Source organism: Balaenoptera musculus, chromosome 1, assembly GCF_009873245.2.
Source record: "Balaenoptera musculus isolate JJ_BM4_2016_0621 chromosome 1, mBalMus1.pri.v3, whole genome shotgun sequence".
In the NCBI taxonomy this organism is placed as follows: Eukaryota; Metazoa; Chordata; class Mammalia; order Artiodactyla; family Balaenopteridae; genus Balaenoptera; species Balaenoptera musculus.
The window spans coordinates 51,031,240-51,055,438 of record NC_045785.1 but is presented as its reverse complement, the minus strand read 5'-3'; the positions used below and the strand labels follow the sequence as shown (position 1 = coordinate 51,055,438).

Genomic DNA, 24,199 nt, shown 5'->3' with positions numbered 1-24,199 from the left:
AAAGATTAGACTTTGGAGTGGTTACCAGTCCACCAATGGACCTCAGACCATGTTCTGCAAGGTCTCAAACACTGAGGACTTCTCTTTTTCCTTCCTAAAATTTTTATTGATCCTTCTAATTATAAAATATTATATACTCATGTAGAAATTTTGTAAAATGGAAGAATATAAATAAGAAGAAATTAAAACTCAATCAAATAGTGGTATATTTCTTTCTCTTCTTTCTTCCATGCATGGACACTGAATATGAACCATTATATATATACTCTTTGTTATCCTGGTCTATTCACTTCATATCAAGAATTCTCCCCCAGCTTCAAAAAATTCATCCTAAGCATCATGTTTAGTGTCTCTATGAGAGTCATAATCAGAACTAACACTTATATAGCATTTACTATGTGCCAGGCACTATTCTAAGCTCTTTACATATATTAACTAACTTACTACTCTCCAAGCATCCAATGAGGTAGGAACTCTTATTATCTTCAGATCATAGATGAAGGAACTGAAAAACAAAGAGGTCAAGTGCCTTGCCCAGGTCATAAGGCTGAGAAGTGGCAGAGCCACAGTTGAGGCCCAGGTTCTAGGTCCTTAATCCCCAAACTGTATTCATTCTTTTATATGGATATAACATGGCTCATTTAACTAATCCCTTATTGATGGGCATTTAAGTCACTTCTAGTTTTTCTCTTATAAATGAAATTTTGTTTCTTGGCACTATCCCTATCACATCAAACTACCCAGTTGGGGTAGAGTTTCTGGATTAGCCATTGTAAAAGGCAGAATGTTCATTGGGTAGGCTGTTCTTGGACCTCCACAATCTGGATTCTTTGCTAGCTCTGTAGTGCCAGAGGGAGATGATTTGTCCCTCCTCTCCCAGGATTCAAGGAGGTTTCTGATGGGAGGCTCCGCAGGGCTAACACCCAGCCACCAAACACAGCAATACCTCATAGGAAGTGGGGGCCTAATTGGTTCTGTCTGCCAAGTGTATGGTCCTGGGTGGCCAGGTGGCAGCCACAGTTGCCTGGTACAGAGACCCTCATTACCACCTTGACTAAGTGGTAAAGGGAATCCTGCCACGGTGAAAGAAGTAAACCAATCAGAACTCCTTCTAGATCCTTATTCCTCATACACAGATGAAAATAAGCCTTCCTTCCTGGGATGTAACAGGCAATCTGGACCAGCTGAATTTGCTCTAAAAGAAAAGTAGCTGATAGAGACTTGAGCCAACATGCATGAGGACAAGCAAATATGAAACTCTGTTCTAAATTACAGATACATTTGAAGAGTATAGTTAGTAGGAGGTAAGTAAAGCTGAAAATGTTAAGAGAATCCATAGTTTCATGTATCCAAGAACAGTAAGATAGCTTAGAAATCAACAAATACAAACTTTCATTTCACAAATGAAGAATAAGAGGCCCAGAGAGCTTAAATGGTGGTTCAAGGTCTCACAGTTAGAGCCTGGCTCTTCTCACTGCCAGCCCTAGGACCTTTTATCTCTAAATTCTCTCCTTCCATGTCTCTGAAAATACGTATATGCTGTTTACACTGTTTCTCAGAAGCATCAGCTCTGCCTTCTCTCAAAAAATAAAAAAAGAATGTATGACTAGAAACAGACTCAGCACAGTTTCAAAAATAAAATTAAAGTGTGCTTTTTGCATCTGTCAGCATGAAAATGAAAGTGTTAGTGCTTTAATTTTAATAATTATCACAGTTAATTGGTAGTATGTTCTTTTCAAAGTCCTTTTGCATGTTTTATCTTGTTTGTTCTCCACAACAGCCGTTGAGGTAGGTAGAGACACATGATGTTATCCTCATTTTATAGATGAATAGACAGATGTCAGGGACATTTCCACTTGACTGTGCATTGGCAGCTGAGATTCAACAAGTTCAAAGCCAAACCTTTGATCCTGCTCTTCTTCCTGTGGTCTGTGTCTCACAGAAAGGTCCCACAACTCTCCCAGTTGCATAAGCAAGAAATCCGGGCATGCTTTCCTCCTCTCCATCCCTAACTCTGATATCCAACTAACCACTGAGCCCTTTAAATTCCGTCTTTTTTACGTCTCTCAAAGTGTCCTCTTACTTCTGTTTCTTCTGCCATCATCCTAGTCAGACCACCATTACACATCAGTAGGAAGATTTTAATTATCTTAAAACAGGACTTATTTTTCTATGCTTTCTTCTCTTTATTGGTCAGCTGTGGTAATAATAATGCTGTGGGACAAGCAAGCCCAATACTCAGTGGTTTATAACAATAATCATTTTTGTTCACATCACATATGTGAGTAAGACAGCTTTTACTTATTCCAGTAGGACTTTCGAGGCTTGGCTCCAGACTACAGATTTGGTTCAGGTCTGCTCTGTTTTTCTTATTGTTCTGAATCCAATGGGCTCCTCAAGGCAAGCTCTTCTCATGGTAATGGAAACATTTCAAGAGGACAAACACAACTGCATTACTCAACCACAAGTACATTTTAAGTCTTTGCTTATGTCATATCCACTAACATCCCACTGGCCAAAGCAAGCCACATGGCAAAGCACAACACCAATGGGGCAGGGATATATATATGCTACCTCTTTTAGGAGGAATTTCAAAACCACTGATCAAGTGTATCCCCTACTTAAAACACTTGAACACCATTGTTTAATCGTCACTGCCCTAGTAGAAAATTCAAACTCCTTGACTTACTGCACCAACTCAACTCTGTTCACTGCTTACTTCCCTTCTATCCCCACCTTTCACTAAACTGAACTTCTATGTCCCAAATAGAGTTCTGCTTCTTTTGATCTCCTATCCTTTGACCATGCAATTACTTTTATGCAAAATTCTCTTCCCTCCTTCTTTATTTAACTCCTAATTACATCGGGGTCTCAACACAGATATCAGGTCTATCAAGAAACATCATTGTCTCACCACCAAAACTGCCTTTTCTAAGGTACATCTACATCTATCTGTGCATACCCTTATGGCAGATGTTGTTATACTGTTAAAATAGTTTGTTTCCTTGTCTATCTCCTTCCATGAGTCTGTAAATTCCTTGAGAATATTCATTTTTGTTTCCAAAATGCGTCTCTCTCTATATTAACCCAAAGCCAACGTATTATTTAATGGAGAAACACTAGAGGCTTTCACATTAGTGTCAGGAGAAGTCAAAGTACCCAATATCCCTGCTTGTTTTTAATATTATGTTGGAGGTAATAGCTAATATAATTAAACAAGAGAAAGCAATCACAGGCATAATAATTAAAAAGGAGGAAGATCTCTTTTCAGATGGTAAGATTATATATATAAACTCTCACAATTTCTAATGAAGAAACTATTAAAACAGTAAGAGGGACTTCCCTGATGGCCCAATAGTTAAGAATCTGCCCGCCAATGCAGGGGACACGGGTTTGATCCTCGGTCCGGGAAGATCCCACATGCCATGGAGCAACTAAGCCTGTGCACCACAACTACTGAGCCTGCGCTCTAGAGCCCGTGAGCCACAACTACTGAAGCCCACGTGCCTAGAGCTCATGCTCTGCAACAAGAGAAGCCACCGCGATGAGAAGCCCTTGCACCGCAACGAAGAGTAGCCCCCACTTGCTGCAACTAGAGAAAGCCCACACGCAGCAACAAAGACCCAACGCAGCCAAAAATAAATAAATAAATAAATTTATTTTAAAAAAGAACAGTAAGAGAATTTGGCAAAATAGAGTTATAGCATTAATATCCACAAATCAATGGCTTTCATATATATATATATACACACACACACACACATACGTACGTACAAAAACTAGTTAGAAAATAAAATGGAAAACACCATTTACAATAGCAAATAGATACTTAACTAAGTTAACTAAATAAATAAATCAAATACATAGGTATAAACTGAACAAGAAATAATGTCCAAACATTTATGAGGAAAAATATAAAATACTCCTGAAAAACATGAGTATATTTGAATGATGGAAAGGCATGCTATTATATTCTTGTACAGAAAAAATTAACATCATCAATTTCTATCAAAATCCCAATGACCTTTTTTGTATAAACATAAAAACTCATCCTAAAATTCATATGGAATCTCAAGGGACCTTGAATATCCAAAACAATCCTGAAAAAGAACAAAGCTGGAGGACTTATACTTTCTGATTTCAAAACTAATTGCAACGATACAATAATCAAAATGGTATAGTACTGGCATAAATACAGACATATGGACCAATGGAATAGAATAGGGAGTCCAAAAATACACCTTCATATATATGCTGAAATGATTTTTTTTTTTAGATTTATTTATTTATTTATTTATTTTTGGCTGCGTTGGGTCTTCGTTGCTGTGCGTGGGCTTTCTCTAGCTGCGGGGAGCGGAGGCTACTCTTCGTTGTGGTGCATGGGCTTCTCATTGTGGTGGCTTCTCTTGTTGCAGAGCATGGGCCCTAGGGTGTGTGGGCTTTAGTAGTTGCGGCACACGGATTCAGTAGTTGTGGCTCGCAGGCTCTAGAGCGCAGGCTCAGTAGTTGTGGCTCACGGGCTTAGTTGCTCCGTGGCATGTGGGATTTTCCCGGACCAGGGCTCAAACCCGTGTTTCCTGCATTGGCAGGCAGATTCTTAACCACTGTGCCACCAGGGAAGCCTGAAATGATTTTTTGACAAGGATGCCAAGATGATTCAATTGGAAAAAGACGGTTTTTTCAACAAATGGTACTGGGAAAACTGGATATCTGCATACAAAAGTATGATCACCATATACAAAAATTAACTCAAAATGAATCTATGACTTAAATATAAGATATAAGCCTATAAAACTCTTAAAAGGAAAAATAGGGAAAAACCTTCACATTAGATCTGGCAATGATTTCTTGGATCTGACCCCAAAGGCACAGGCACCAGAATAAAAAATTGACAAACTGGATTTCATGAAAATTTTAAAATGTTGTGCATCAAAAGACACTATCAAGGGGCTTTCCTGATGGCGCAGTGGTTGAGAGTCTGCCTGCCAATGCAGGGGACACGGGTTTGAGCCCTGGTCTGGCAGGATCCCACATGCCGCGGAGCGGCTGGGCCCGTGAGCCACAACTACTGAGCCTGCGCGTCTGGAGCCTGTGCTCCGCAACAAGAGAGGCCGTGATAGTGGGAGGCCCGCGCACCGCGATGAAGAGTGGCCCCCACTTGCCGCAACTGGAGAAAGCCCTCGCACAGAAACGAAGACCCAACATAGCCATAAATAAATAAATGAATAAATAAATAAAAATTAAAAAAAAAAAAGACACTATCAAGAGAGTAGAAAGGTAGCCCACAGAATGGGAGAAAATATGTGCAAAACATATATCTGATAAGGGGATTAATGTCCAGAATATATAGAGAACTCCTAAAGCTCAACAACAACAAAAATATCTAATTCAAAAATGGGTAAAGGCCTCGCATAGACATTTCTCCAAAGAAGATACACAATGACCAATAAGCACATGAAAAGATATTCAACATCACTATCACATTAGCGAAATGCAAATCAAAACTATAATGAGGTACCACCTCATATGCATTAGGATAGCTACTAGTAAAAAAAAAAGAAAGGAAAAAAAACAGAAAATAACAAATGTTTGCAAGGATGTAGAGAAACTGGAACCCTTGTGCATTGTTGGTGAGAATGTAATATGGTACAGCCACTGTGCAGCAGTTTCTCAAAAAGTTAAAAATAGAATTACCATTAGGTCCAGCTAGTCCATTTCTGGTAATACACAAAAGAGTTGAAAGGAAGGTCTCAAGGAGATATTTGTACAGCCATGTTCATAGCAGCATTATTCACAATAGCTAAAATGGAGAAGAAACCCAAATGTCCATCAACAGATGAATGGATAAGCAAAATGTGGTGTATGCCTACAATGGAATATTTTTCAGCCTTAAAAATGTAGGAAAGTCTGATACAGGCTACAACACGGATAATTTTCACATTTGCTAAGTGAAATAAGCCTGTTACAAAAAGGCAAATACTGTATGGTTCTACTTATACAAGATACTCAGAGTAGTCAAATCATAGAGACAGAAAGTAGAATGGTGGTGCCAGGGCCTGAGGGGAGGAGGGAATAGGCAGTTGTTTAATAGGTATAGAGTTTCAGTTTTGTATGATAAAAAGAGTTCTGCGGATGCATGGTGGTGATGGTTACACAATAATATGAGTAGACTTAATACTACTGAACTGTGCGCTTAAAAATGGTGAAGATAATGAATTTTATGTCATGTGTATTTTACCACAATTCTGAAGAATGGGAAAAAACATGAACAAAATCAAGATGTCAATCCTCCCTGAGGTAATTTATAAACTTAATGTGATTCCAGTAAAAATAGTATCAGATTTTTGTTTTGTAAATAGTCAAATTGGTTATAAAGTTAATTTGAAATAATAAACAAGCAAGAATAGTCAGTAAAACCCTGAATAGAAAAGCAGTGGGTACATGGCTAGCATTACCAGATATAAAATGTAAAATCTCTGTCTCTAAAATAGTGTTATTTTGGCACATAAATAGATGAGACTAATAGAATTGAAAAAAAAAATGAAGAAATAGACCCAATGGCATATTGCAATTTTGTGTATAATAAAGATGACATCACAAATTAGTAGGGAAAACATAGACTTTTTAATAAGCAATATAGGATTATCTAGCCACAGAGAAAATTTTAAATCGTGTATATTCTTCACATATTATACATGTAACGATGTATACCAGGATGAATTCCAAATGGATCAGGGATTTAATATAAAAAATAACTGCAGGGGCTTTCCTGGTGGCGCAGTGGTTGAGAATCTGCCTGCCAATGCAGGGGACATGGGTTCGAGCCCTGGTTTGGGAAGATCCCACATGCCGCGGAGCAACTAGGCCCGTGAGCCACAATTACTGAGCCTGCGTGTCTGGAGCCTGTGCTCCGCAACGGGAGAGGCCGCGATAGTGAGAGGCCCGCGCACCGCAATGAAGAGTGGCCCCCACTTGCCACAACTAGAGAAAGCCCTCGCACAGAAACGAAGACCCAACACAGCCATAAATAAATAAAATTTAAAAAAATAATAATAACTGCACAATAGTACAAGAAAGTGGTCAATTTCCTCTATAATCTAAGGGAAAATTTTCTCAACTGTGACTCAACATGCAGATACAATAAGAAAAAACGTGATAATTTTGATTACACATATGTGGCCAGAACCACCATCAGCAAAGTACATAGATACTTAACAAACTGGGGGAAATATCTGCGACTTATATCATAGATAAATATATCCCTAACAGATAGAGTCTTCTATCTAAAAATTAAGAAGAAAAAAGACAATAAACTATTAGAAAAATGAACAAAATATAGGAACAGACAGGTCACAGAATGATAAATATAAATGACCCTTAAACATATCAAAAAATATAGCCTTGCTCTAAATAAAAGGAATGTAAGTTAAAACCACCTTGAGAGGGCTTCCCTGGTGGCGCAGTGGTTGAGAGTCTGCCTGCCAATGCAGGGGACACGGGTTCGAGCCCTGGTCTGGGAAGATCCCACATGCCACGGAGCAGCTAGGCCCGTGAGCCACAATTACTGAACCTGCGCATCTGGAGCTTGTGCTCCGCAACAAGAGAGCCTGCGATAGTGAGAGGCCCACGCACTGCGATGAAGAGTGGCACCCACTTGCCGTAACTAGAGAAAGCCCTCACACAGAAACGAAGACCCAACACAGCCATAAATAAATAAATAAATAAATAAATAAATAAATAAATAAATGGATCATCACGTTTAAAAAAAAAAAACCACCTTGAGATATAATTTCTCACCTATTACACTGGCAAAAGTCCAGAAAATTGACAACATACTTTGTTAGAAGGTAGAGGAAATTTAAAATGGAACAACCACTTTGGAAGGAAATTAGGCAATAATTAGCAAAACTACTTATGTATGAATTTTTTGACATGAAAATCTCACTTTCAGAAATCTGTCCCAAAGGTATACTGGAAATATGTTTAACAATTTATGTAGAAGGTATTCATTGCAGCATTACTTATTATATCAAAAACTGTAAACAACCTAAATTTCCATCAACAATGGACAGGTTGAAAATACTAAGGTACATCCATACATGGAGTATTATAAAAACTTTAATAAAATTGTAGAAAGTAATGAAGAATATCACTATATATATGAATCATCTATATACACACATATACATATATATAATTGTATGGATATATCCATACTATATATCATTGTATGGAATAATATAGCTAGATATACTATTAATTAAACAAAAGCAAAGTGAAGAAAAGTATGTAGATTATGCATCTAAATATCTATTATTGCTTATGTTTTTAAAAATGAAGGAATTAATAAAAACTTTTTTTTTAAAAATGGTTACCTATTGGGACTAGAGGGAATATAATGGAGGGATCGAGAATAGAAACCACAAATCTCTGACTAAATCTTGTTCTGTAGATTTGGCTTTGGAACTATTTAAATATTTCACATAAATATAAACCTAACTTAAATGTTTAAAAAACTCAAGCCCTAAAAATTGAAAACAAAATAAAGTAAGTCTGTTTTAGTTATCTATTGCTGCATAACAAATTGTCTGAAAAGGTGACCAGTTAAACCAATAACCATATATTATCTCTCACTGTTTCTGAGGGACAAGAATCCAGGAATGGCTTAGATGAGTAGTTCTCGCTCAAGGTTTCCCATGAAATTTCATGCCAAATGTCAGCAGGAATGCAGTCACCTGAAGGCTTACCCAGGGCTAGAAGATCCACTTCTAGGCCCCTTTGAGTGGCTATTGATAGAGGCCTCAGTTACTTGCTGGCTGTGGCCAGAGATATTGTCTCTTTTCAATTTGGGCCTCTCCATAGGGCTGCTTGTGACATGGTATCTGGCTTCCCCAAGATAAGTTATCCCAGAAAAAGAGAGAGAGAGAGAGAGCGTGTGTGTGCACAACCAAAACTGAAGCCCCAATGTCTTTTTAATAACTTAATCTCAGAAGTGGCATACCATCACTTGTACAGTGTTCTTCCATTGGTTATCCAGACTAATTCTAATTAAGTGTGGAGGGGAAGGCCTGCACAAGAACATGAGTACTAGGAGGCAGGGATCACTGGGGCCGCCTTGGAGACTAGCTACCACATGAACCTATGTATTAATTGACAGCAAAACCAAAGAGCGTGGAACTATTGTAAATAACTTTAAAACATAATGACTTCACTGTATGTCTCTAGTGGGGTATATACTCTAAGGAAAATTTTTTTGAAAAAATACCTTTAAAGGTTTTCAGTAACCATTATGTTGATATTGTTCTTCTGTATGTGTACTGGGGGATAAAGCAAATGAGACACTATCTTCGTGGTTTTGGGACTTGGAATTTCTAGTGTAGTGTAGGAGAAATGAAATATAGCTATAATATTGATGAGACAATATAAAACTCCTATACTCCTACATCTGATTTGGAAATATCAGTATGAACTCTTTTTAAGAAAAAAATACATTTCCTAGCCTTTTCCACTGAAAAATGTAGAAACAATCCCATATGAATGAGCACCCTACCACCTGCATTGTGTTCAGTAAATTCTAAAGGCTGATTCCAGCTTTGAGCCTGTAACATCTGCTTACCCCAAAAACAATGTAGATACCAAAGACCTTCCAAGACTTGTCAAGAAAAGACTCAGGATCTAACTTAAAATGGCTCCCACTAAAAAAAAAAAAAATTAAAGGCTCCCACTAGTCAAAGTGGGACATTTTGGATATCAATAAAAATAACAATAATAATAGATTTAAAGGCATTCAATATGTTTAAATCCATAAGTTTACAGTGATTTTTAAAAACAAAAACAAAAACAATTGGTCACCTCTGAAGAAAGCTAGGAGACAAACAATTTTTAAATTAGTGCATTAAAGAATCAAGCATTTATTCAATGTGCCTTTTCTCCACAAACTGTATCTTAGATAATGGTTGATAAGGGACAGTCTCTCTTTAGAGAAATATTACTACCAATAAATGAGAAGTAATAGTAGAGTGAGAATACCACTATTTTCTAAAATCCTAACGAAAAAAAATGGACTAAAGCAATGATTATCAGTGCCTGTGAATAACACAAAAAGGAAGACAACCTGACAGCATTTGCTTCCATGGGAAAATATACCAACTATGAAACGATTGAACTTGACTGTGATCAAGATTCTAGATCTAACTGCTGTTTTACAGGAATTATATGGGCCAATTTGTTAAACAGCAACAAAATCCAGACGGTGGAAAACTTTACAGGGCAGACAACTCAGCTTTTTCAACAAATAAATTACAAGGGAAAAAATGTGAAAAGAAAGGTGGTGGGGGGGTAGGAAGAACTAGAAATTTTTTTTTTTTTTTTGGGCTGCATTGTATCTCCGCTGCTGCATGCGGGCTTTCTCTAGTTGCAGCGAGCAGAGGCTACTCTTCATTGTGGTGCACGGGCTCTAGGCTTCAGTAGTTGTGGTGCACGGGCTTAGTTGCTCCGCGGCATGTGGGATCTTCCCAGACCAGGGCTCAAACCCATGTCCCCTGCATTGGCACGTAGATTCTTAACCACTGCGCCACCAGGGAAGCCCAGGAAGAACTAGAAATTTTAAAAGATGTAAGTGATATTAGCCAGTTGCAATATGTGGATATTATTTAGCTCCTGATTTGAATAAACAAACTAATAATACTATTTATCAGATAATTGGGGGATTTGGAACACTCACTAGGTAGTTGATGATATTAAGGAATTACTGTTAATAAGGAATTTTTTAGTGTAATAATGTCATTGTGGTTATGTTTAAAAAGAATCTTTATCCTTTGGTCAGTGGTTCACAAATTTTATCGTGCATTAGAATTACTGGAGTACTTGTTAAAACACAGATTTCTAGGCTCCCAACCCTAGAAATTCTCATTCAATGGGTCTAGGGTGGGTCTTGAGAATTCACATTTCTAACAAGTTTCAAGGTGATGCTGAGGCTTGTGACCCAAGGACCACACTGTAAAAATCACTGCTGTATAAATACATGCTCAAACAATGCAGATGAAATAATACACTGCCTGGGGTTCACGTCATCTCTGGTGGGGGGTGATGTGGATATAAAGAAACAAGGTTTTCAGTTGATAACTGAAGCTTGGTGATGAGTTTATGGAGTTTCATCATACTATTCTCGCTACATGTGCCTATGTGTAAATTTTTCCATAATTAGAAGTTAAAATTTAAATAAAATATAAATTTTACAAAAATAAATAAGCCAAATGATTAACTCTAATATTTACTGTATTAATATGTTTAAAGTATATATTAAAATCATATATATATATTAATTTGGAAATACTATTTTTTCAATTCTACATTTCTCAAAAACTATCAAATATTTTACATGCATCTTTCTCATGGTTGTACTTATTATCACTAGTGCCCTTTTTTGAGCCATATAGCAGCCTTCTAGAATGCATCAAGACCTTGGCCTAAGTTATTTAAGAAATAGAACTTTTCAACTCTGCATTTAATGCTGTCTCTCTAAATTTTCACCCAAGTCACAGCTATCCATTGCCTAATATTAAGACAGTTTGTTGTGTTCACTTGTCTTGGTGCAGAGTATTCATGTCTTCTACAATATAACCACTTACAAATAGTTTTATTTATAAGCCATCTCTTTAAAAGACTTGTTTACACTTTCAACACTTTCAAGCTCTAACGCCCAAGGACAGTTGCTGAATCTGTGTTAAATTTCTGTGCTTCATTTGTACCGATTCTTTGAGGTCAATATTACAAAACTAGCATCACTCAAAGTTATTTCAGGCTACTGTGTCATCCATTCCCAAGCAGTATTTTTTGATTCAAAGTAAAACAAATGAGAGAAAGCTGTAGTATCAGAGACTTTATAGGTACTCTGACAACTCCTGAAGTCAGAAACATAGTGATTCTTGATCAGAATTTCCCATTTTATCTTCTTTGACACTTTAGGAACACTCTTTGCTTTTGAAAAACAGCCCAGGATGATTTATATCAGTGAAAGGAGAAGCCTGAGGCCTGGCGTGCCCTTGGCCTGAACAAGACATCGTCATCATTCTGACACTGTCTTTCTTGGTTTCTTCTTCAAGTTCAGTGTTTTTCTTGACGCTGGGAGTCAGCAGGATACAAGAGAGTTCTGGCCTTCATAGGGTTCTAAAGAAGCATTTATCAACACATCATTCTCATGGAGTCAAGGTGTTCTTTAGTCCCCTTTATTCCCATTTATACACCAAATTTATTGAGTGCCTTTATCTTTGACACAAGAGATACAGGTGAACAAGGCAGGTATGATTGCTGACCACCCCTCATAGATCTTTTGGAAGGAGATACACAAAAAATAGCAAACAAATTCATAATATAGTTGTACAATATGCAAAATATTTAAAATACATTATGGCATTCATTCTTCACAGCATTCCTGGGAGCACAATATATTTTCCCCTTTCCATAGGCAAGGCCATAAAATTTAGTCTGTAATGTCTAGGCCAAAAGATCTATGAGGGGCAGTCAGCAATCATACCTGTCTTGTTCACCTGTATCTCTAGTGCCAAAGATAAAGGCACTCAATAAATTTGGTGTATAAATGGGAATAAAGGGACTAAAGAACACCTTGACTCGATGAGAATGATAAGTGTTGGTAAATGCATCTTTAGAATACTATAATATAGAAGTGTATCAATTCTTAGAGGCAGAAAATATTTATATGTACCTGAAAATATAAATATTTTATATTACAAGTAATTTATAAAGAAACGTATTGTTCTGAGAACACTATGTCTGAAATACCTAACTAAATACCTTGCAGAATGAAACTGTTCTGTGGACAGACTGTGGAATCGTTCTCATCCCAGAGGAAAGGTGAAAAGCAGGGTCCAAATCTTTTTTTTTTTTTTTTTTAAGTATTTAGTTATTTATTTATTTATGGCTGTGTTGGGCCTTCATTTCTGTGCGAGGGCTTTCTCTAGTTGCGGCAAGCGGGGGCCACTCTTCATCGCGGTGCGTGGGCCTCTCACTATCGCGGACTCTCTTGTTGCGGACCACAGGCTCCAGACGCGCAGGCTCAGTAGTTGTGGCTCACGGGCCCAGTTGCCCTGTGGCATGTGAGATCTTCCCTGACCAGGCCTCAAACCCGTGTCCCCTGCACTGGCAGGCAGATTCTCAACCACTGCGCCACCAGGGAAGCCCAGGGCCCAAATCTTATCTGCACAATTTACTAGGGAGTAAATTTTGGGCAAGTCTAGCCTAGTCCTAGATCTACTAAAAACATTACCATGACTCCCCACTGCCCTCAGGATAAAGCACAGATACTAACAAGAGTTAAGGCTATTCACCTCCTTTCTCCTGCCTCCCTCTCCAGCCTTGCCTTTTGTCTTTCCAAAAACTTAAGTGATGCTCTGAGAACATCCATTACTCTCTTTTAGGCACGTGTGTGCACCTTTGAGGTTTTCTACATCCAGTTTCCTTTTCCTGTACTCTTCCTTCTTCTCTTCTCCTCTTTATTCCCCTTTATTCCCATTCCATCTATCACGGAAGTCTCCACTCCTTAGCCTATCCAAATCTAGCTCATATTTCAAGCCTAGACTTCAATGTCATTGCTTCCAGACCTGGACCACCAAGTCCAGGTTAGATGGACCCATGGGCTGTTCTAATAGTGTCCCTTACCATCCCATGGTGTACTATCACAGTCGCTTGCCATGCCTCTCATCATCTGTAAGCTCTGTGAGAGCAGAGGCCATATCTGTTTTATTCACTGTAGGGCCTATCACAGTGCCTGGCCTAGCCTAGGCAAGCCATAAATATTTCTTAAATGAAGGAATACAGTTACTTAACTTCTGTAAGCCTCAGCATTCCAAATATAAAAAGGTACAAATACTACCTACCTTATAGGGTTGTTGTACGGATTAAATTGAATGATATAAACAAAGTACTCATACGGTACCTTGTAGAGAGTATGTGCCCAATATATGTCTTGTTATTATTATGCCTATTTTAGAACCCTCTGCCACTCCTGCTCACTCTGCCCACTCTAGAGACCCTCTTGAATTTTCTTTAAAATATTTCATGACTATACAGCATCTGTAGGCTGCTATTCATACTGATAGGTTATTCAATATAACTATCAATTAAGTACAGACACAGTTTTCAGATCCTTCTGATAATGTCTCCTTTCAATTACTTGACATTAAAAATAGCCATGTGATTCAATTTGTACCCAGGATTTTATTTTAATCAGGTATGGCAAGGTGACACATATAGAGGCAACTGCCTTTGAAAGAATGTATTATTTACATTTCCCAGTGAAAAGGGGGCATGCCACACCATGCAGGGCCACATGTAGAAGCACCAGAGTCAATCAAGAGGCAGAGGAGTGAGGGAAAAGCACAGGCCACAGCCTTTACTGGGGTTTCCATGGGAAAGGTAATGCAGGGCAGGGTAAATAGACCAGAACTGGCTGGTTTGAACAATTCCAGTGGGCTTTGGGCCCACTGGAGGCCCAAAGAGGGGCTCTCCCCAGTCTGATATCTGGACCTGGGTAGACTTAGGGCAGGGGAAATATTGGCTTGGTGTGTGAGAGTTAGATAAAGGAGGTGGTTGGAGATATGGACTTAGGATTGGTTGGTTCACATATTAAAGATGTATTAGCAGGCAAGCTGCTTACTATCTCTAGGAATTAGTTAGCCCTTGAAGGGGCAGTCTCCTCCAGCCAGCAAGGTCCCCAAGATGTCAAACCATCATAAAATACAGAAAATAAAAAACATTATTAATACATCATACACCATGGCATGAGGGAATGGGATTTTATCATTGACCCTTGTTCCATCATTTATTCTGTTGTAACCTTTAATAACATTGCTCTTGGGGTGTAATATTCTGGGTGTTTTAATCTCTTCTATTCCATTCTTGACAAAGCTCACAATTGCCTTTGCTGCCCTTCTTGAATCTGCTAATTGAAACAGCCCAAAGATAGCCCTATCTCTAATAATAGCCCTCCATTTGCCTATAAACACCTTATGGTCTACCTATTTTTTCTTCGTCACAGACACCTTCTTTATTGCACAAATGAAAAAGTGTCTAATTGTCCATTTATTTATCAAACTTGTGTTAATTGCATAATGATGAAGTTAATGTTGAGGTAACCTTTCTCTTCTGTGGGGATTCAATGACTCAGTGACCACATGGGCTGAAGTCATTTGGAACTGTGAATGTGTTTTAAGTATTTGTTGACTCGGACTTCCCTGGTGGTGCAGTGGTTAAGAATCCACCTGCCAGTGCAGGGGACATGGGTTCAAGCCCTGGTCCGGGAAGATTCCACATGCTGCGGAGCAACTAAGCCCGTGCGCCACAACTACTGAGCCTGAGCTCTAGAGCCCGCGAGCCACAACTACTGAGCCCACGTGCCACAACTACTAAAGCCCACGCGCCTAGAGCCTGTGATCCGCAACAAGAGGAGCCACCGCAATGAGAAGCCCAAGCACTGCAACGAAGAGTAGCCCCCACTAGACACAACTAGAGAAAAGCCCGTGCACAGCAACAAAGACCCAATGCAGCCAAAAATAAATAAATAAATAAATAAATAAATAAATAAATAAATAAATAAATAAATAAATAAATTTATTTAAAAAAAAAAAAAGAATTTGTTGACTCATTCATATTCTCCCTTTTTTTCTCTTTCTCTTCACCCACCCCTTCTGATCCTTACTACCATTTGTCTGTTTCTTTAAGATTCCCAACCAGGAAAATGTCTACTGCAGCTCTGTACCAACCGGAGACCAGTCCCTGTCCTATATCCATGGCCTCTCCAGGAGAAACCTTAGAGACTCGTCCTTAGAACAGATGGCAAGGGGCAGCTCTGACCAACCCAATGTGTGTATCCTAAGAGTTGTTGGGCTGTTTTCTATTGTGGTTGAAGGGGTATTATTTGTTGACTGTATATTTTGATGTGAAACAGATAATAAGAAGGTCTGAGCATGGACTGGTGGACACCACACTCCACATGTCCCATCAGCTTTCAAGGAAGCTTCCCTGAGGAGTTCACAGGCAAACCTCAAATGATTCCCCTGAACATTGCATCTTACTTCCCCCTTCCTCCTCCCATATCCAATGGGTCTCTAAGATTTGTTATTCTAAATTCTCATATAATCAAAAAATTATGTAAAAGACAGATGATACACATTAAGCTAAAGGAAAATATCCTAAAATAGGAAGAAATACTACCAGTGGATAAATCCCTTGTGAGCATGTGTTGATGGAAAATCAGGCCAAAACCAATCTCATAGGGCTAATCTGAGGATTTAGTAGTATAATAAATGCAAATTACCTGGTCTCATGTTTAGCATTTAGTAGGTACTCAAATAAATGTTAGTTCTATCTCCTGCCCATCCCTAATCTGTGAAAATAGAATCAGTTGTATATTTATGAGAAGTATTTAGCAATACAATATCAACCTATTAGTATAAACTCTCTGAATCTTCAGTTCAAGCCAATTCTCCAGCCTGAGATCTAGTTTCTATCAGGACCTTATCTGGCTTCCCATCCCCATGCTACACCCTCTACTGCCCTGGCGTTGTCTGCCCACCAGACCAGAGTCCCTAGCATGTCATCCAGCCCAGCAATGGAAATGATGACTTTCTTTCAGTCCTTTCCTATGTAAAAAAAAAAAAAAAAGTCTTGAGTTTTTCACCTAGGTAAATAAGGCCTTGCCCCTAAGTAATCTGACTATATCTGTTGAATATATCTATGTAAGAGATGTGTGTGAGAGAGAGAAGCTAGAGGCTAGGTTATGCTGTTGTAACAAATTGCCCCAAAGTTTCAGTGGCTCAAAACAATAAAAGTTTATTTTTCATAATGAGTCCACCCAGGGTCTTCTCAGTACCATCATCATCTTAGCTCCAAACCCATGCTGATGAAGCATTCCACTCTGTAGGATTTTGAAAGTGATGGCAGAGGGGAAGAAGAGAGACCTGGAGGGTGTCATGTCAGCAGTTTAATCGTCAGCCCAGAAGTAGCACATGTCACTTCTGCTCACAACTCACTGGCCAGAACTGGTCATCACCCTACTCAACCACAAGACAACCAGGAAGTATTATTTTACCGTATGTCCAGAGGGAAAATAAAATGAATAGTTGGTAAAAAAGCACTAATAATTATTATATTTTAAAACCTGTTTCTAACACTTTTAATGCTAAAACTTTTCCAAATACATTTTATCTCAGCAGGCATCTTCTTTCCCCTACATGTTAAATTAAATGGGGATGTTCTGTTTGATATTTAATTTTCAGGTGAATTATGAAAAGCTACTCTGGTTTTTAAAAGTTGCAGCTTCAGAGATCCACAGCAAAACAAAAGAGTTGAGGGCAGCAAGGTGAAAGAAACTCAGGTGGTGGTAGCCATCAGAGGTACTTTTCTCCCTTTTTGTGGGCGTAGTGTTTGTAGACTTGAAGAGCTGGCAGGATTGTGGAGGTCGTACACTCGAAAACTTCACCTAATGCAGAATCACTTTGCTCTTCACCAACAGTTGGCTTCTGCTTATAGTTTTTTTCCTCTCTTGTACTCAGGCCAGCATAGAAAGTTATTTGCAACAATTACCAGCTTCTTAACGTCAAGCAAGTGTCTTTTTTATGAAGTTGCCAGGTGAAAATGAAAAACCTCATTATGAAATAAGAAATGAGTGTATACCGGCGGGGAGCTCCAGTTCATACAGTATGATTCCAGAAATATGTTCGGTCAGTGAACTCCTGGGTTACAGGCACTAGCAGAGAAAGGTTTGAGGCACAGAAATCAAAAATTCCTTTACATAATCTCAAAGGAAAGAAATGACTCAACGTAAAAATAGGATGTGAGGAATAGCATTAGAAATGAGGCACAGTAAAGCATGATAGTCTCTGTGTTCTCCACGAAAAATGACAAAGTGCAGTGGTTAGGAGCATAACTTCCATTGACAGAAGCCTGTGCTCAATTCCTGTTTCTGCCCATTAGTGGCTCTGCAACATTTGGCTGGTCACTTAACCCTCTCTGTGCTTCCGTTCTCCAACTGTAAAATGGGAACAATGATAGATTTCCTTTCACTTCATAGATTTGTAAGAGGAACTGAGTTAGTCAATGCAAAGTTCTTAAAAATAGTACCTGATAGATAGTAAGTGCTATATAAGTGTTTTTTACTATTTTAAACTATCCTAGCAGAAGACACTCTTTCCCGTTGCAAATAATGTGATGTAGTGGTTAAGAGCCATGGCATTGAAGTGTATCACTTCACTCTAGGAAAAAGGCACAGTGTCCTATAAAAATATCCCTGGGCCAAGTGATAGACTTGATTCCTTTCTATGATGTGCCCTTTTTGACTGCAGTACTTCATTCAACACACATTCATTGAATGCCAGCTGCTTGCCAGGCACACTTTGCTGAGCACAGTGAATTCAGAGATTGGCAAGGCCCAGTCTCTCCCTCAGTGGTAAAGAAAGTGATGCTGTCATGTGGGTACACCAGTCAACTATCACTTGGCGCAACTGCCCTGCTGAGAGCTGTCAAGCCCTGGCAATATTTAATTAATCGGGCAACCATCCACTTCATATAGAACAGATAGTGAGAATTTGTGCCTGAAGGGTAGTAGATATGCCACAGAACATATTGCCACTTATTGGCAAGATATGGGTCTTATGAATCCTAGACAGAAAACTTTTCCTGAGCCTAGACTAGGTTATATCTCTTTGCTATATGACCCCATAGCCCTTTCCTTTATAACAGTCATTGTGCTTCTAATTACTCTTTGACATTTGAGGTTAGGAATGGTATCTTTCCCGGCCAACTCAGTGTCAGCATACTTCTAGCATAGTTCCTGGCACATGGGAGGTGCTCACTAAATATCTGTGGAATGTCATTGGCACTCCAGTTATCCAGAGAGCTTGCATCACTTCACTCGCAGGGACATTCGGATATCTACTGTGTAGAAAAAGTGCATAAAGAACATCATTTTGAATTCATCAGAGAAGGTGCTGCTCTATATAAACCAGACAGTGTGTTTATGGAAGTGCAGGACTGATGACCTGTAATTAATCCAGGCTCTTTGTTAATTAATGTACAGCTCAGAAAAAGGCCCTCCCCGTTCCGTCAGGTAGAGCCTTATATGGGGCACTCTGTGATGTTTAAAAAGCCTCCAGCATCACCAGTGGCAGCAGGAGTGGCAATGGCTCTCATCACCTAAGTTGGACCAGATGAAGTAAACTCCGCAGCAGGTTTTGCTACGAAATCCACCAGCTGCAGTAAATGGGTTCCATATAACACCTGCCCATTCAGTACTCCGTGCGCTGAGCCGAAGGCCAAAACCTTATGAATTCCTACCCACAGGAACTGGTGTTGCAAGAAAGGAAAGAGGAAGGAAAACTTCTGATTCAATCTGGACAGATACATCAGATGGTAGGCCAAGTGTGCAACAAGATCCACAGAATGTAGGAGCAAAACATACTCAGCCCACGTCTTATGGAGCAGTCTACTAGGGAGGAGGTCAGACAGGAAACAACAGCTGAAAGAATAAGGAAGCAATTGCAACTTGAGGGAGACTTACTAAGGAAAAAGAACAAAGAACTATGAAAGAGTCTCTCAAGCAGGGGTTCTGGAGCAAAAGGAGGGCTGCCGGTGAGCCTCAATCTCCAGTTCCTCATTCAGGGACATCATATTGGCAGTTTGAAATCAGCCATGGTGAGAGTATTGCACCATGAAAATTAGTAATGCTACAGATTAGGGCTTATCTGGAGAGCTAGTCGTTAAAGATTTACCAGCACACCTCTGAAAGGAAACTGATTTACATGAGTGGAGGTTGGGGGATGTCATGGAATGTCCCTCTAGGGAAGTGGCACTTAAGTTGAGGGAGTGGAAATAAGGAAAAGCTTCACTGTGGAGAAGATAGTGCAGCTTGGATCTGGGAGGACACATACATTTGAATGTTAAATGAGTAAACATCTCAAACTAGTTTCACAAAATAAATGACTATAACATTTCATCACCCTATTGTTTTTTTGCCAATTATTTAAAGTAACAATAGTCAGTTAGATACACTATTTTAATAACTACTTACATTTGCATGCCAGACGGTAAGTAAATGATTGTTCCCAAACATTTTCTGGGTTTTCCAGATACAAAGAGCAGAGTCGATGATAATGCAGGGAAGTTCACCTGGTTTCAAGATTTCCTTCTATATAGATTCCCTGGTTACAGGAATCTGGTAGGATCTGCTTTGCTTTGCTTTGCTTGTGGCGATAGACAGTTTGGAAATTTGATTTGTTATCAATAATTATCTGGGCTTAAGAAAAGTAAGATCAAGCAGGAAAAGTAAACTACTATGGTCACTTCTAAGTTTTCTAACCTGGATAAAAAGAGTTAGTGGATTACAAGTTTTGGTCTATGTTCTAGTTCATTGGTTGGTACCTCTGGGAGAACAGACTGTGGGACTCAACTAGAGTGGAACAGACTTAGTTAATCTATGCAATCTCCACATGTAGTCCCATGACGAGGTTTCCCAGATTTAGAAGGCCTTACTAGGTGGGTCCTCTCATTCCACAGTATGTATTGGGGTGAGAGGTGTAGTGTGAAAGCACACAGCAGCTTTTTTTTTTTTTTACATCTTTATTGGAGTATAATTGCTTTACAATGGTGTGTTCGTTTCTGCTGTAGAACAAAGTGAATCAGCTATACATATACATATATCCCCATATCCCCTCCCTCTTGCGTCTCCCTCCCACCCTCCCTATCCCATCCCTCTAGGTGGTCACAAAGCATGGAGCTGATCTCCCTGTGCTATGCGGCTGCTTCCCACTAGCTATCTATTTTACATTTGGTAGTGTATATATGTCCATGCCACTCTCTCACTTCGTCCCAGCTTACCCTTCCCCCCACTCCCCGTGTCCTCAAGTCCATTCTCTACATCTGCATCTTTATTCCTGTCCTGCCCCTAGGTTCTTCAGAACCATTTTTATTTCACATCTTTATTGGAGTATAATTGCTTTACAGTGCTGTGTTAGTTGCTGCTGTAGAGCAAAGTGAATCAACCATACAGCTTTGAGTGGATAATCTTTTCACAGCCTTTCTCCTGCCTCTCCAAGCAGTACTGCCCCTTAAGACTCCAACTCCCAGTCAGAAGTGAACCACCACCTGTTGGAGATCTTGAAGATGGCACTAAGGGCAACCAAGGGCAAACTCAACATGGAGAATCTCAACCGGAGTTTTCGAAAAGGAGATCACTTGTTCTCTGGCTACCTCCCCCCACCCAAGGTAACCAAAATTAGATTTCAGATTCAGTCATCTCTAGAAGGCTACCTCGGGGCACTAGGTTTATAGTAAGAAGACACAGTTATATTATTCACTAAGAATAATACATACTGAGATACATAACTGACTAGCTTTGAAAGTAGGAATGCATATATACTATGTAGGTTCTAGGAGCATTTATATAATGTAAGTTCAATATTTATTGTGTAAGTCTAATAATCATTTCCCAAATTTCAATCAACCAGGAGGAAAGTGATGTGCTAAAGAAAACAGAATGTTTACAGTAAAAGATTTCCTCTTCCTGTTTTTACATCTAATCCCTTATATGATAAATTGGCCATCCCTTTGGAAATCAAGCAATATCTTGTTTAATAGAAATTTAAAAGTGATTAGAAGACACTAAAATAAAAATTCAAATTAAAAAAAAAGAAGGCACAGTTATGATCTGTGTTCTGCCTGTGGATACATTTCACAATTGTTTGTTTTCTGTGCCCAAGAGGAGAAAAACAAGAGAGAAAAGGAATTGTGAAATGTGCAGAATTGGTCCAGGCATTACTTACACTGGGCTATGTTTTACACTAACAATAGACAATATGACAATACCAAATAATCTTTCACAATGGAAAACAAATATTTTTCTAAGGCCAAGTGTTCATTTCTAACACCCTCTACCAGCTTCCAGTGAGGTTAGCAGGTGGTACTCTGTTCCTTAGGGACACCAAATTGTAAGGACTGATGTGATTTATTGCTGACAGAGAGTTAGCAAGCTGTTTTGGGAGCATTAATTAACAGTGCAGATATGTTTCATGAAAGAGGATCCAGAACCATATTAACTCATGTGTTGTCTTTAGCCAGACAAACTCCAGTCATGAGGTTACCTTGGGATAATGACCACTGTTACTGCAATTCCATTCACAACAACTTTCCCCCGCCAAGCTTTACTGAGTTCTTCCTACAGTGCCAACACTGCACTAAATGCTCTACTTACATTAACTCATTTAACACTTACAAATAAGTACAAGATCTAGGTAGATTGTTATAATGCCCATTTAATAAATGAAAAACAACAACAACAACAACGGAGTCTCAGAGAAGCCAACTGAATCTCTCAAGGACCACAGCCAACAAGAGGCAGAGCCAGGATTCAAATACAGAAGAATACTGGAAATTGAGACACAGAATTGGAACTCCAATAAGCAGAATATATCTGGAAGGCTATATTTGGAAGGAGTCCAGGATACAGGAGTTAGAATTCCAGAGGACTAGAAGGAATTGGGAATTTACAGACCCCCCCCCCAAAAAAAAATCCTATAGGAAAGATTGGAAAATGCCTTTCATCCGGTAAACAGGGGTTAAGAATGAGAGAGTCAGAGAATTCAGAAGAACAAGAGATGTTTACTAAGGAAGCAAGGACACAACATGCTGAAAATGGATTCTAATTCTAGGACAGAAGTAGCTTTCTCTGTGCTTTCATTTATACAGTCAACTAACCATGCAAGGCAAAGCACATGATAGTGTGTACATGTGTGTGTGCATGTATATTGTATACATGAATATTAAACATGCAAGCCTGTTCCACTAGAAGAGGGAGACAACACTACAGGAGATTCCACACATCATAAATGGCCTTTATTATGTTATTGAGAAGATCAGTGGAAATTGACTAAGAAGAAAGCCATTTCTTGTTAGATTGGAAATTCATAACAGCATCAGTGAAGCTTGAATGTTCTCAGATGCCCTGGTAGAATGGTATATAAATGACTTGAAAATCAAAATAAATTTACTGAAACTCTTTGAGCCTCAGATTTTCCCACCTGGAAAAACTGGGTTCCTTACCTCCTGTGTCTATTGTGAGGATTAAGCAAGATAAGTATGTAAAGGTACTTAATATATGGTCTGATATATGAGGCACTCAGTAAATAGGTTTCCCTTCCTTATATTAAAAAAAAAAAAATCTGTGTTTGGTGAAATTATCACTACAAAATAGCCTAAGGAAGGAGACCTTTCCCAGGGTCAAGTGATAGCCACATTGAACGCTGGCCATCAGAGCGGGCCCTGAATGTCCTCCACCCTGAGCTGGCCCTGAAAGTTAAATTTGTGGTTTCATATCCAAGGAAATAGGGCACATTTTCCTTGAAGCTGGTCTGCCTCTCATGAGCCATCTGGCATCTCTTAAGACATCTGGAACTCACTCAAAGTATATTACAGTTCTGGGAGGCATGGCAAATAGAATTCTGTTTCCCCAGAACGTGAGACAAATTGAGGCCCAACAGACACTGGACACAGCAAGCAGCAGCAATTGCACCCCAACATACTTGTTCCTGGACACAGGACTTCAGAGGACACTGGGAAAGGCCATCTGAGTTGGAAGGGTTTCACAGACCTCCTTAAGTTTCTCACGAAATCTATGCACCCCGTGCCCAGAGTGGAAAAAGAGCACATCCTCACAGCCAATATTTCAGACAGTTCAGAGATCATCTGCCTCTTCTCAGATAAATAAATGCAGTTTTGAAGGGTGATCTATGGGTCTTGTCACTCGAATCAATGGCATTGTCGCCATTCTCAAAGAAAAGTATAAAAACATATCTAATATCTGTCATCCTCATTCTGTGGACTCACTCATTCTGTTCCTCTATCACATTTTTGACACAATGATGGCTCAGGAAGAATTCCTGAGGCAACATGGATCCACAGACATTTATTTATTAACTTCCCTGACCATTATTCAAATCAGGTGTAGATTGAATAGTCTGTAGAACCTAAGAAGTTTCCAAGCATGCAGGCTCAGTTTAACACTTTTATACATAATCCATATTCTTTCATCCTCTTTCTGCTCTACATCACAAAGACCTCCCAAACTACTCGCAGACCTTCCTGCCAGGAGGAGCTGCTAGAACACAGGTTGCTCTACCTCTAATTACTCTTG

The 24,199-nt window shown here is 39.1% G+C and overlaps 1 protein-coding gene across 1 annotated transcript in view; it reads left to right on the top strand.

The window, feature by feature from the left end:
• The window catches only part of C1H1orf87 (chromosome 1 C1orf87 homolog), a 104,890-nt gene that overhangs the window by 25,061 nt on the left and 55,630 nt on the right, over window positions 1-24,199 (top strand). The window contains 2 exon segments of the mRNA XM_036857073.1: window positions 15,739-15,883; window positions 21,125-21,278. Coding sequence (XP_036712968.1) covers window positions 15,739-15,883; window positions 21,125-21,278 — 299 coding nt within the window.